General features: G+C 43.9%; 1 protein-coding gene across 1 annotated transcript in view; it reads right to left on the bottom strand.

Annotated features, from left to right (window-relative positions):
- Positions 1-15,181, bottom strand: part of SCN11A (sodium voltage-gated channel alpha subunit 11) — a 70,174-nt gene that overhangs the window by 44,616 nt on the left and 10,377 nt on the right. The window contains exons 4-11 of the mRNA XM_045856825.1: positions 12,084-12,212; positions 10,471-10,571; positions 6,551-6,724; positions 5,715-5,772; positions 4,537-4,678; positions 3,747-3,944; positions 2,783-2,956; positions 96-225 (exon numbers count right to left, since the gene is read on the bottom strand). Of these exons, the coding sequence (XP_045712781.1) occupies positions 96-225; positions 2,783-2,956; positions 3,747-3,944; positions 4,537-4,678; positions 5,715-5,772; positions 6,551-6,724; positions 10,471-10,571; positions 12,084-12,212 (1,106 nt within the window). The remainder of the gene's footprint in view (positions 1-95; positions 226-2,782; positions 2,957-3,746; positions 3,945-4,536; positions 4,679-5,714; positions 5,773-6,550; positions 6,725-10,470; positions 10,572-12,083; positions 12,213-15,181) is intronic.

Raw genomic sequence — 15,181 nt, 5'->3', positions numbered from 1 at the left:
GGGTGGCAGAGGGCTTCTGTCGGCGCTGAAGAAAGGGAGAATGGAAGGACAGCATTGAAGTAAGGCCCTCCCTTGGGCTGGGAGGCAGAACTTACGCTGCATGGTGATGGTGAGGATGCTGACAGCACTCAGAGCCCTCTGCCTTTGAAAGGGGTCTCCGAGCTCTTCAGAGAAGTCCACGGACAGGTTCTGGGACAGCCGTTTGGTTTGCTCTAGGAGGTGTGGCTGGAACAGAGGACATGGTAGACCTTCTGAGGGAAGAAGCTGCCCCTCCCCAAAACTTCACAACTACTGAGTTTCAGTGCCACACACAGCAAAATCGTTCAACATTTTATAGAGGTTGACTCGTTTCAGCATCATGGCATGACAGATGCTCAGTTTTCGTATTTTGTGTTTAATAAATAAGAGAAAGATGGTTTGACCACCGATGTTTCTTATATATGTACATTTCTAGAGGCCTACCTACAGAAATTTTTCTTTCTCTGTGATTTATTCATTGTCAACAAAAGCAAACAAAATTTTACAAAAACAAATGGTTCAGGGTATGAAAGCAATCAAAAGCCTAATTTGGAAGCAATGTTTGCGAGGGGGAGATGAATTTCAAAAGGTGAACTGGGGCAAAAGAGTAAAGTGCCTTGAACAACTCCCTAAACAGATGTTGAAGCAGTTAGTAATGGAAAAAAAAACAGTCAAAATAAATAACACAAAATCTATGTACTAAACCTCAAGCACTCCCTCAGGCTGTGCCCGAGAGCTTATTGGCTCTACCCTACCTACAATTCTAAGTTCTCTGGCAATTAAAAAACATAAACTTTCAGCTATCCAGGAAACTTGAGTATCCATAATGACTTATTTCCCAAAATTTCTGACCAACCAGAGCCCCAGAGGGAATGACTCTTCTGTGATAAGCTATTTGAAAGGCAACCTATAATCTTGCTATAGCTATTTCCTGTTCTAATTAAAAGGGAAAGACGCTTTACATTAGATGTCTGGGTCCTTGTCTTTGTGGAACAAGGAGAAACTTCAAAATATAAAAAAGTATTTGTGATGTCTTCAATAGGCTGTGGTCTGACAGCAAAGAAGCCTCCCAACCCTGCCGCTGCATCAGAGAACTGCTCCCAGGAGTGGACACGGCCTGCCCACCCACTTTAGCAAAGGGCCCTCAACCCCCTTCCCTACCCCACCCTCAGGCATACACATGCACCCGCTGCCCACTTCATCTCCCTCCAGTCTCAGGGTTGGCTCTAGCCCTGATTCCCTGGCCTGTATCTTCAACGTTTTCCCCATTTCTGACTTTGTTCTCCACAATTAAAACATGTTTACACATCGCCCATTTCAATGATAAGAATGGCTATTTTTTCTACTGCACATCCCCCCATATCCAATTTCTGCATATCCAATTGACTATTCAATATCTCTATTTGGATGCCCCTTAAGCACCTCAAAATTGACAGTCCAAAACTACTTGCCATCCTCAACATCCCCAGAACAAGTTCCTTTCCTGTTTCCGTCAATTACCCTCCATCTAGTCAACCAAAGCCATACACTGGCCATCATCCCTACCCTCTACATCTAGTCAATTTGTCAATTGCCAAATTTTGTCTTCTGTAGATTACTGTAATGCGCTAACCTCTCTCCATCCTCCCCACTCTAACTATAGTTTAAGCCACTGTCACCTCTTGGGTTACTGCAACAACTTCTTAATTGGTTGACTCTAGTCTTGCCCTCCTCCAACCCCCTCTCTTCAATGCAAAACTGTAAATCTGGTCATGTCACTCTTTTGCTTAACCCCTTGATCTCAGTGTAAGAGAGTAAACGCCTTAGCTTGGTTTGAAGGCCTCTTGTGAAGGGCTCCCCTCTCACCACTACAGCCTGTTGTAGCCCACCCCTCCCACCTCATCGAACACATATAAACACACTTGCAAGTTTTCTGCAGGGCCATGTGCTCCCGCTCTGCTTTGCTTCCAGGCCTTGGCCCTTGCATGTACTGTCCTCTCTTCCCATAGCGTTCAGTTCTTCCTTTTGCCACTGCTTCCTCTGGAACTCTTTTCCGATCTACTGCCCTCCCCTCAACCCCCACCAAGTCCGGGTTGGTTACCTGAAGCAGATGCTGTTGCTGTTCCCACCCATATGTCCTTGGGCCTTACCTGAGGGCTTTCTCTGGTGACCCGAATCCCCTCTGCCCTACTGCACAGCAAGTCAGAAATGTAGGAAAATTATTCTCTCCTGACCCCAGTAGTCTCGAACCAATAATGGACCAAAGTTGGCATACAAATATTCTAGAAGCCCCACTCTAGGGAGGTTAAACTCCAAGTATCTTTAATGGCAACTGGCTTGATAATGCACTTCAACTGATCATCCTCTCTTCCGCGTATCACTTCTCTCCTCCCCTCTCAGTGCTTCCTGGCATCACTTTCTAAGTAATCTGCTTGCACTCTGATGTCTCAGGGTTTGCTTGGGAGGGAACGCCATTCTCCCAGGGCCATCATCATGTCAGTCATCACACTGAATAGCAACTGCCTCTTTCTTAGTGTGTCTTCATCATGAGTTGTTTCTCTCGTATATCTCACGCACACCCAGTACCTACCCCAGGGCCAAGCAGATAGTGAACACTGTCAACACTTTAAATAGAAGTTTGTAAGTAAATGGGTAATTGAACAGACACATAGGTGAAAGAAAGGATGTGCAAATGAGTGAGTGGATAAATGAGTAAGTGAATAAATGGATCCTTTCAATTCGATTGACAACTTGACCTATCATTAATTCCTTGGCCAAAACTTACCTGTTTTTGGGAATCTTGGTCAGAATCTGATCTTAGAACCTGTTCTTTCCCAGACTCTCTGAAAAAGAAGGACTTCCTTCTCCTATTACCAAATAGCTTTCTCTTCTTTGGGGAAAAAGATGACGCTTCAAGGGAATTAAGTGAACTTCTGTCAATTCCCATGGCAACCAGAGCCTTAGAAAAAGAACAAAAGTAATTAATGAACAGATTATACCTCTCTATGAAACACTGCAAATCATCTTGACCTTATTGAGCTTTCTCTCCACTTTTCTGGTAGCACCGTACCATGCAGACTGCAAGTCGCCTAATTAAATATGCTATCGCTGTCATTATATATCTGGGAATATGTCCTGTCTGCCCACGGAAATTGCAGCCCTCAGAGGCAGGGCGGATGCTTTCATAGCTCTGTGTCACCAACCCTTGGCACTGTGTTCAGTATGTGCTGGTCACTCAATAAATGTTTGTGCCTGTGGTGCAGTCATTAAGCGCATACAATAAATTTCCCCCAGCAAGACTCTGTGGAAGGTGAGAAGCAGTATAAAAGCTGGTCCCTGCCCTGCAAATCTTAGAATTGAACTGGGGAAATGTAAAGATACCAGGAAAACAATGAGAATGGCCTATATATTTGACAAGAATTTCAAGAAGGGAGAGATAATCATGGCTGTTGTCTCTGGAGCCACCATTATTGACCACATAGCCAGCAATCTGGAATCTGTCCTAGAAGGCCCAAGGTTCGGGAGGTCAAAGAGCAACCAAACAGGGTTCCCTGTTCCCAAGAGCCCTGTGCCAAGACATCTTAGTGAGCAATAGCAGCAGAGCCAGTCTGCAAGGGGTTTCAATTCTTAGGAAAGCACCAGTAGTAGGGAGCCACAACCAGGCCTAATACAGCAGCCCAAGCTCACACCCCATGGTTTCTGGAGTACCCCTAAGGAGAGCCCACTCTCCAACCCCAAAAGCCCCCTACCTCCTTTTCCTCTTTTAATAGCTGCTGCGCTTCCTGGAACATCTTCTCCTTGGCCTCTGTCTCAGCAGCTACATTCCTGTTCTGTTCCTCATAAGCCATGGTGACAACAGCCAGGGTTAGGTTAATGAGGTAGAAAGAGCCCAGGAAGATGATCACCACAAAGAAGAAGACTGAGAAGAGCCCTGAGGTACGCAAGGTCTGCAAGGGACAGAGCACACACTGGCATCGGAAGCCTTCTGTCACCAGGGGTCACCGGGGTGATCATCATTTCAAGGAGAAAGTACACAGTACAAATTGGTCTTCCCCAGCACTGGTTGGCTCCGCTACCCACAGCATCATCTACAGTGTTCCCAGTTACCCAGAGACTCCTGATACCCTATCTCTCAGGGAGGAGATGCCACCCATATGTTCCCATGGATGTCTCAGTGAATTTCCAATAGTTTTCTCAAGTATTTGCATTTTTAAATTAAAAAGGCAAGAGTGATAGCAATGCTGCATGAAAACTGAAGTGCTAGGGATGATCCTCCGGCAGGCAGGAATCTGGAAAGATGTCATATTTCCAGGAAGAGAAGTGTTTATGCACTATTCTTCCACATATCATGTTCATAATTTTTTTGATGTTTCTAATAGAATTTCTAAAGCATAATCTATTAGTACCACTGTTAAGGATGAGAAATAGATGACAAAGGTAAAGAAGAGATGGTAGGTTATAAATAAATGATAGACATATTGAGAGAGTGAGGGGAGAGGGAGGGAAAGGGGGGAGAAAGAGAAAGAATAAAAAAATAACCTGTCGATAAAGCTTCTCCCAGGAATCTTGAGTCATGAGCCGGAACATGGCAAGTAAAGACCAGCCAAAGTTGTCAAAATTTGTATAGTTATAATCAGGATTTGTTTTGGTGTTCTTGCATTCAGATTGGGAGGAACAAGCCCTAGACATGGGAAACAAAGGAACAGAGAAAGAAAAGCATTCCCTAGAGCCCAGCTTTCCTCTCCTCCCGGCACTGGTCCTCCCAAGGCCCACTGATGCACACCCAGAAGCCCTGTGTGAAGACAGTGTTTGTGGAGTGGTCTCTAGTGAGCTCAGTAAACCCTGTATTACATTAAAACCTATTACATCTTGTGATTTGACCTCATCTGAACCTGTGGTCACTACAAGTGGCATCGGAAAAGCCTTCCCCACTTTCACAAACAGGGTTACATCCCCTGTTCTCTCTCTCAGGATCTCAGTATCTTATAACACCTCTCACACTTTCAAGGATTTTACTCTACATCCCTCTTCACTGTAAGGTGTCATCTCAAGAGGACAGAGCTCCCTTGTTCACGCTTGTGTTCCTTGGGCCTAACACAGAACCTGGCACAACTGTAGCCCTCAATACCTACTTGTTATTGAGGAATGAACATGGTCTACTTCATCAAAGCACTTAGCATATTATCTTAATTAGACATACACTCAATAAATTTCCCTACCAATGTCCTAGGAGAAAGAAGGGCCAGAGAGCTCCCAGCTGCTAGGGTGGATGAGTATGAGCCCACATCCAACTACGTGTGTACTCAGAGGCAGTGGCGGTCAACAGCTCTGCAAACAGGTAGTCGTGCATCAGGGTGGTGCCACTGAACAGGAAACAAGACTTTCATGGGGCTCTCGATCATAATGTCTTCTCTGACCTTTGAAAGCTTTGAATGTCCACTCCATAGAGTCAAAATAGTACTCCATGTTCAGCAGGTTTCTGATAACTTATCAGAAATTCAATGTAACTTGGGGAAGAAAGCTGCTCTAAACAGAGATACTTTTTAATTTAATAATGCGCATCTAAACCCGCTTAGACATGTGAAACAATCAGCACTGTTTGAGAATGACTATCACCAACTTCCATAAATCACTAGATGAAGACCGTTGGCCACAACACTTTAAAAGGTCCAGAGTTGCTCTGCTTGAGAGGAAAATGGAGAATATAAGCTTCTTACCCTCCTGACCAGAAGCCACACAATTTGAACTCGGAACCCTCCCTTTCAAAGCACCCATCTGAGAAGAAAAGAATCACAAATTCAGTTAAAAAAGAAACCACTGAAATGAAAGAGAAGAGCAAATATGCCAGATTACACCTGAAACAATGGTTCAGGGCCCTCTAAAGTGACAAAAGTGGGTGTCCAAGGTGGAACTGGAACCTAAGCCACCAGGGAGGAGCCAGAGAAAAGGAAAGGGAGGAAAAAGGAAGAGAGAGGAGGGGGAGAAAGCAGTTACATGCCCACCATGTTGCCTCTCAGGACATAAAACTGAAGTAGAGACCATCCCCCCAAAGGAGGCTAGACACAGACTCAGCCCATGAGAAGCTCATAAACCAAGACAGACATGGAAAAAGTGTAGCCACAGGAGATTCAGCACACATGACATTGGTGTAGGGTTGATCTTAGTGTGGAGAAGGTGCTGAGTAGAAAGAGGCGATATCATTGGAGAAAATACTTGGGGCTAGGAGCTGGGTAATTGCTGGTTTGCTTTAGCCAAATCCAGGCATTCTGAAGACTTCTGCAAAACATGTCAAAGAAGTGGGCAGAAATCTTTGGGGGAAGGACGGGAGCTGACACTGTTCTTGTGGGTGTGACTTTGGGCTTTTCTTTCTCCATAGAAACCCAAAGAATGAGACAATTTCTCTAAGGCGTGCATCTGGCCCCATGAGAACCCTGGATGGATGAGGTCATCCCTTGCTCCTAGGAGACTGTAATGCACACATGCAGATAGTACGAGTGGGGATAAAACAAAGTTAACATTGCACGAACTATGGAATAAAAGGTGGGGTATTTACCTTCAAAGTCACTGATGTTAGTACAGTTCTTGTTGACACATTTGTGGTTCAGATTTCCCATGAAGAGCTGCTGACCTACCAGGGCAAAGATGCTGAGGCAAAAGAGAGTCAGGACCAACACATCAACAAGCTTCTTCACAGAGCGCAGCAAGGCCCCCACAATGACCTTGAGACCTGAGGAGGAGGACAGGTGTGGAGAGGAGCCCCAACTGTCTCTCTCTCTCTCTCCTCTCTCTCTCTCTCTCTCTCTCTCTCTCTCTCTCTCTCTCTCTCTCTCATTCTCACACACACACACACACACACACACACACACACACACACCAGACACAGGCAAGGGGCAGACACAGGAGAGGGCAGCCACGGCCTCAAAGCTGTCTGATTACAGGCTGGAATTAGAAACTGGCCTGGCCTAGGAGTCTGATGCCGTGAGTTCTAGTTCCAACTCCGTGCCTTAGAAATTGTGTGTCATCAAAGTGTTCCACGTGTCCAGGCCTTGACCTCCTCTCCCTGCCTTGTATCTGGCACAAGGTAGCTCTGAAGAGCAAATGGGAAGACTTTGAGCAGAAATATGCCACACAGATATGGGAATAATCTGTGACAGCTTTGCAGGCATCTCCACAGCTCGGGGCGGAGTGGGCCAGAGTGAAGCCACCTAGAAAGGGAGCTACCGTTACATTTAACATTTCATAGTCACTACCTACTCCGAAGGGCAGGAAGTGTCATGAGACATAGCTAAATTGTGGGGCAGGAAGCTGGGAGGAGGAGCTTTGTCTGGACTCAGATAATGAGGATGTCTTAGGAAAAACTCAGATTACTAGTTATAATAGGAATTTTTCTATTCATTCAAGAAATATTTACTAAGTACCTACTGTGTCCATGGCATGCTATTAGGCTGCCAAAGTTACAAAAAAAAAAAAAGAAGAAGACCATGATCTTATAGTATGCAAATATTTAAAATCAGCTCCCTGGGAGGGGGCAGCGAAGGTTCAGGAAACTCTTCACTTAGAGCAGTTACAGAGTTCCTTGTCTGCTGGATTGGGTAGCATAGATTCCTCATCTCCCTCCACGTACTCTCCCTCCCCGAACTGGTTTCAAGCCACCAGCATGATGTCCCCGGGTGCAGAGCTGGAAAAAGATGTGCACAGTCTGCTGGGGAGTCAGAACAGGTCAGCCCCAGCACACCCCTGAGCCACAGACTCTGCGCCCTCCCAGCCGGAGAGGTGAACCACCAGGGTGAGCTGTAATGTGTGGGATGACGCCGACAAAGTTTCCATGGATCGGGGTAAACCGTGAGTGGTGGACTTGAGAACACAAGGCGGCGGCAGCCCTCGGTGGATGACCTTCCCACAAAGTGCAATGCCACCTGGGGAGGAGCCTTGAGGCCAAGCTGGGATATTCACTATGTCCCCAGTTGCAGCCAAACAAGAAATTACCACAACCTCATCCAAGCTTTAATCTATATGAGGCTTGAATCTTCTCTAATGCAAAATTTGAATGAAAGAAAATGGTTGTAATTCCTGAACAGTTTATACACAGTCCCATAAAAGACTGTACCTTACATCCTTACTTGCGAAAAGCACCCAGGGATCTCATGTGTTCATGAGTCAAACGGGAGACTGTGTTCAAGATGAAGAAGGAAACACTAAAGTATCTGACTGCCTGAATGTATACAAAAGTGAGGGATTCAACTCATGCAGAAACCCCCTAAAGCCACCTGGAAAACCAGGTCCACTTGGCAAAAGAGGAAGAGAAGGAGGGGGAGAGACAAATTCCATGTAAGTGCCCTCTGACTGCCGGTTTCTTTATCGCTGTGTAGGAGCTTTTCTGGAGTTTCCAAAAATAACCCACTGCTCTGTTTGAAAGGATCCAAATTACCTGTAGTTTTTGTATCAGAGCTAAGCCTTTAATAGAAGAGACTAGAAGGTAAGGGAAGAAGAGAGGCAGGAAAGGACTCCAGAGAGGGAATTTTTATAAAGAATTTTTTGTAAAGGAAGGAGAGAAAATGGGAAGGAAAGGAAAAACGTGTGCTGTAACAACCTCATTCTGGATAAATGAGAATGTGGATTCCCCACCCATCCTTGGCTTCGTCCTGACTCACAGAGTACCTGCGTCCCCTGGCTTCCAGGAGCCCACCTTGCTCTCCCTCCTCTTTACTGTGGCTCCTGTTCATCTCCTTTCCAGGTTTCTCCTGTTCCCCTCCCTGTCAAGTTTGCGTGCCTGGGCTCACAGACTTCCGTCATCTTCTATTCTCCATCTATGCTTGTTCTCCTGGTGACCTCATCAGACTGCATGACTCTCAATATCATCTATAGGCTCCTTATTGCAGACTGTTCCCCACAACTCCCAACTCATAGAAAATTGCCCACTCGAAACTTTCATTTGGATGTTTCACAGCTATCTCAAACAGAACAGGTCCAAAGCAAACTCCTAATGTGACCTCTAAGACCTTCCCTGTCTCAGCCAATGATGACATCTTCTTTCCAGTCACTCAGACCAAAAAGCTAGACCCATCCTTGGCTCTTTTCTTTTGCTCACACCACAAACAACCAACCTATCAGGAAATTCGATTGTTTCTACCTTCAAATGTATACAGAATGCGACCACTGTCTACCAACTCTTGTACCACTGCCTAATCCGGGAGCCTGGATGATGGCAGTGGCCCTTCGTGTCAGTTTGGGTTCTCTGAAAAGCACATACTATGGCACCAGGTTGCAAAAGACTGGTTGGGTGAATTGCCTGTGAAGAATAAGGGGGAAGAAGTAGAGCTGGCAGGGAGAGCCTCAGACTGTGACATAGGGCTGACACCTGGGGAAGGAGAGCAGGAAGGACACAGGATTGGACGGGACGAGCCCCCGACTACTGCAGGTGTGGCAGTCTCAGCCAGGTTTCTGTGGAGTCCCTAAGCCGAAGCCCCCAACAGGGGAGTTCCATATCCTTCAGGAACAGTGTCTCTGACATGCAGGGATAGCATGGTCTTGGCATGAATGTGAATGCGGTGGTGAATCCAGACAGGTGGCAGCTGGGACCATTAGTCAACTATGGTTCCTACAGCAGCAAATCTGAGAGGCACATTTCCATGGCAACCACCACATCTCACAGCTGGGCTTCCTGCTTCTACCTTTGCTCCTCGGAGTCAGGTCACGTGATTCCTCTGCTCAAAGTCCTCACATGGCTCCCATTTCTCTCACAGCAAAGCCCTAGTCCCCCCAGTGCTCACAGGCCTCCCCTTCACCTCTGCGGACCCACCTCCACCAGCCGGCTTCTCCCTCTGCCTGCTCTGGCCTCATTTGCACCCCTTCTCTTCCCCAGTCTTTGGACTGGTTCCTATCCTCAGAAGACTCTTTACCATCCATCTGCCTTTGCAACTGTCACTGCCTTTATATCTGCTCGCACCTGACCTCCTCAACAACACCCATCTCGACCACTCCATTGAAAACTGCAACCCGTTTCCCCTAATCCCTGTGACTTGCCGCAGCCCACATGCTGCTTACTTTTCCGTTTTGATTTTCATGGCACACATCACTTTCTAACATGCTAGATAATGTGCTTATTTATTATAGTTATTGCTTAGGGTCTGTCTGTCCACCCCCCACCTAGAATGTAAATTCCTGAGGGCGGGATCTTTGTCTGTTTGCTCACCGATATATTATCCCAAGCAGCTAGAATATTGCCTGCACAATACATATTTGTTGAATGATCAAATAGGAAGTAAAAGCAGTTTGTTTGTTTTTGGTTTATATGACATTTGAAGAAACTTTAAATATAAAAGAATGCTGGGGTTAGGGGGAATGGTGGGGGGGATGGTGGGGGGGAATGCAAACAACTGTACTTGAACAACAATAAAATAATGTAAATAAATAAAAGAATGTTCTCTCCCATTAAGAGCCTAAGAGCCCACGCTGAAAGTTATAGTGACTTACCTGAAATTACTGAAATTGCTTTCAAAGCTCTCAACACTCGGAAAGTGCGCAGGGATGACAGACCGCTGCCACTGATGGGGCCCTTGGCATATGTCAGAAACCTATAAGACAAGGCACACGAGAAGCCCGGGCTCACTCATTCCTGTGGCTGCACTGCATACCTCCACGAGACATTACTAAGCACAGCCTTAGCCCTGTGTCCACAAAGGTGAAATCTGGGGCCTTGCCTTCCCAAGCCCACTTTCATCTCAAGGTCTCGTAAGACCATTCTCTATCACTATGGACTGCAGATTGCACAGGAGGCTGTTCTCAGCTAATTTTCATATTTGGACAAATGTGAGGATTCCTTGAACAATAGTTGTGGCTACATCCATGAGTAATATAAATTAGTTGAAACAGCATTGGCTAGTGAGGCTCAGTGGATTGAGTGCCGGCCTGTGAACCAAAGGGTCACAGGTTCAATTCCCAGACAGGGCACATGCCTGGGTTGCAGGCCAGGTCCCCAGTCAGGGGCACGCAAGAGACAACTACACATTGATGTTTCTCTCCTCTCTTTCTCCTTCCCTTCCCCTCTCTCGAAAAATAAATAAATAAAATCTTAAAAAAAAATAAAATTAATTAATTGAAACATGTATTGACTGGCCCCAATGCTCTTCCCTAAGGTCCCACTGTACAGCCAAGCCCAAAATGAACACAGGTGGTTAGTCTCCTGGGCACGCACTATTCACCACTGCACTATACCACCTTTCAATAACCAATAGCGCCCTACCATTGAACTTCAAGTGTAAAACTTTGAAATGAATAGTATCTACTACTTCAAAGGGCTCTGTGAATATTAAATAGGACAATATATGCAAGTGCTTAAACTAATGGCTAGCTTGACAAATTAATTAATGTTAGGTTTATTATTACTTTGCTGGCAATACGCCATTGCTCTTCCTGCTTTTTATTGCGCTAACTCTGTCTCATCATTCAGATGCCAAATTGACATCCTTTTCTTCAAGAAGAACTTCAATTCTCACCTCATGTCATATACAAGATACACAATAATGAACTCAAAATGGACGAGGGACTTCAACATAAGAGGTTAAACTATAAAAATTCTAGAAGACAAGATGAGAGAAACTGTTTGTGACCTTGTAGTAGCTAAAGGTTTTTTAGACTTCTTGGTTCCTCCTACCTGCCTTGACAGCCCAATGCATGCACAGCTCCTACCCTAACACTCACCCTACCAGATTGTAACTGCCTCTAATTACTTCTCTTTCCATCTGGACTGTGAGCTTCAAGAGGGTGAGAATGAGGTGTGTTTGTTTGTTTTTTCATTATCACAACCCCTTACACAGAACCTGGCCCATTATAGGCCAGTGTTTGGTGAATAAATGGCTGAAGGAATGAGAGCATGAGGACTGTCCTAGAAATAAATTTGTGCATGGAGGCCTCTGGCCAATTGCCTGCATGGTGCTGTTCAGGGCCAACCAACACTGCACCCAGAGCTGAAGGCATTCCTAGACCACACTTAGACACACACATGGATTCACACAGAGCCCCGATGTAAGCCAAGGGGCTTCTTTCCAACCCTATGTCTCTTGTATAAAAATCTTGAATATTCTTACGCTGTTGCAATGACAACGGAGTCCAGCCAGTTCCATGGATCTCGAAGAAAAGAAAACTCATCCAGAATAAAACCTCTTGCCAATATTTTTATCAAAGCTTCAAATATATAAATCCCAGTGAAGACATACCTACAAAGCAAATCATCCAGAACAAGAAGAAATATGGTAAGTGATGTAAAAAGCAGAGTGCCCATCTGTCTTGTCTGGCCTTGATTAGGTTTTATCCACTTCAATATAACATTTAACATTCTGGTCTTTAGCAAACCAGAGTTTGGAAAGGCAAGCTTCTCAAGCAAGTTCTGGTAGTTAGAATTTCTAAGAAATGGGCTCATGGATAAAGTTGTAAAACTGTTTTACAATGCCTAGCTTCACAGCCATAATCTTGAGAGTAGTTTCAGCCAACATGGGGACCCAAGACTTGGGACTGTAGTTTGTCACTGCTTTTCAGAGTTGTCCTTCTGATGTACATAAGGGGATAATGGCAAAGACATAAAGAAAGTAAATCACAAGGCTAAAACCTGAATCTTTCCACATCCCATGTTCAGGGACTGGAAGACAATATTGTTAAGGTGTTCACATTACTCAGAGTGAACTACAGATTCAATACAATCCCTATCAAAATCTCAATGACATTTTTTGTAGAAATAAAAAAAAACTGCATCCTGAAATTCATATGGAATTTCAAAGAGCCATGAATAGCCAAAATAATCTTGAAAAGAATAAAGTTTGAGGTCTCACACTTTGTTATATTAAAACTTATCTCAAAGCTAAAGTAATCAAAACAGTGTGGTGTTGGCATACAGACAGACATGCAGACCAATAGAACAGAATAGAAAGCCCAGAAATAAGCCCTCACGTATATGGTCAAATGATTTTCAAAAAGAGTGCCAAGACTATTCAATGGAAAAACAACAGTTTTTTCAATAAACAGTGTTGGGAAAGCTCAATACCCACATGCAAAAGGATGAAGCTGAATCCTTATTTTACACCATGTAAAACAATGAATTCAAAATGAATTAAAGAGCTAAATGTAAGACCAGAAAGTATAAACCTCCTAGAATAAAATATTTGCAACTCATATATCTAGTGTGAGGTTAATATCCAGATTATATAAAGAACTCTTGTGACTCAACAACAACAAAAAAGTCAAATAATCTGATTTAAAAATGATCAAACTATATACATGTTCCTTGATGACCCTTCCCCTTGTTCCCCCCTGTTTTCCCCTCCTCCCTCCTCTCTGGTCACTGTCAGTTTGTTCTTTAGTTCAATGTCTCTGGTTATATTTTGCTTGCTTGTTTGTTTTGTTGATTAGGTTCCACTTATAGGTGAGATCATATGGTATTTGTCTTTCACTGCCTGGCTTATTTCACTCAGCATAATGCTCTCCAGATCCATCCATGCTGTCATGAAGGGTAGGAGCTCCTTCTTTCTTTCTGCTTCATAGTATTCCATTGTGTAAATGTACCAAAGTTTTCTGATCCACTCATTTACTGATGGGCACTTAGGTTGCTTCCAACACTTGGCTATTGGTAGCATCAAGGGTGGGAGGTGGGGATGGGTGGGGAGGGGAGGAGTGGTGGGGGGAAATGGAGACAACTTTACTTGAACAATAATAAAAATAATAATAATAATTAAATAAGTAATTATAATATAAATGTAATTTGTTAACAGTGTACTCTTAACATGTAGAAGACATGTATATAAAGGACCCATGGACAAGGACAACGGGGGGAGGCCTGAATGTGGGAGGTTGGTGTGGACAGGGCAGGGGAGAGCAATGGAGGAAAATGGCAACAACTATAATTGAACAACAATAAAAAATGAATAAAAAATTAAAAAATTAAAATGGTGAAATTACTTGAATGGACATTTCTCCAAAGATGATATACAAACAGCCAACAAGAATATGAAAAGATGCTCAATATCACTAATCATCGGCAAATGTAAATCAAAACCACTATGAGATATCACCTTGTAGCCATTACAATAGATACTTTAAAAAAAAAGTGTTGATGAGGATATGGAGAAATTGGAACCCTTGTAGACTATTGGTGGAACTGTAAAATGATGTAACCACCATAAAAATAATATGGAGGTTCCTCAAAAAAAGGAAAATAGAATTGCTACCTGGTCCAGCAATCCTGCATCTGGGTATATATACAGAAGAATTAAAAGCAGAGCCTCAAAGAGATATTTGCACACCCATGTTTATACCAACACTATTCACAATAGCCAAGAAGTAGAAGCAACCCAAATGTCCACTGAAAAATAGATCAATAAAAAGTGGTACATACAATGGAATATCATTCAACCTTTAAAAGGCAGGAAGTCCTGTGACATGCTACAACATGGATGAACCTTAAGGTCATTATGCTAAGGGAAATAAACCAGTTACAAAAAGACAAACACTATATGATTCTACTTATATGAAGCATCCAGAGTAGTCAAACACCACATAGAGACAGAAGATAGAAGGGTACTTGCCAGAGAATGAAGAGGAGGGCAAAATGGAGAGTTATTGTTTAATGGGTACTGAGTTTCCGTTTTGCAAGATGAAAAGAGTTCTGAATATGAATAGTGGTAAAGTACAGCCACGTGAATGTACTTAATACCACTGAACTGTACACTCAAAAATGGTTAAGACAGTAAATTTTATGTAATGTGTGTATTTTGCCACAGTTTTTTAAGAACTATTTTTATTTTCTCCCCTGAGTCCCTCATCATGTCTATCCTTTAATTTATTTCCCTTCTTTCCCTTCCTCCTCCTTCAAACAAAACACAATACCCTCATTCTCTTGTTAGAGGCCCAAGCTGTCAAAAACACTGGGTCTGTGCGCACACACTGGTTCCGCTTTGGGGACCAACACAATCAGTTCAAACAATCTGTTGGTTCAGAGTAAAAGTGGACCTTTTCTGGTAGACTGTCTAGTTCTTGTTACCCCTCAAAGCTAAAGAGCTGAGGTCTTGAAAACTTGAAAAATCCCAAAACGGCCAAGCTGAAGAGAAGAAATGCTCATAAGGTTGTCACAGGCAAGAACTCCTCTCTCTTCGAGCCCTTGTCTAAGCTGGTCACCTTTTAGGTGACAGATAAACAC

The sequence above is a fragment of the Phyllostomus hastatus genome, unplaced genomic scaffold (assembly GCF_019186645.2).
Source record: "Phyllostomus hastatus isolate PE091 unplaced genomic scaffold, TTU_PhHast_1.1 phas_scaffold_129, whole genome shotgun sequence".
In the NCBI taxonomy this organism is placed as follows: domain Eukaryota; kingdom Metazoa; phylum Chordata; class Mammalia; order Chiroptera; family Phyllostomidae; genus Phyllostomus; species Phyllostomus hastatus.
This window is presented reverse-complemented; position numbering and strand designations above follow the sequence as displayed.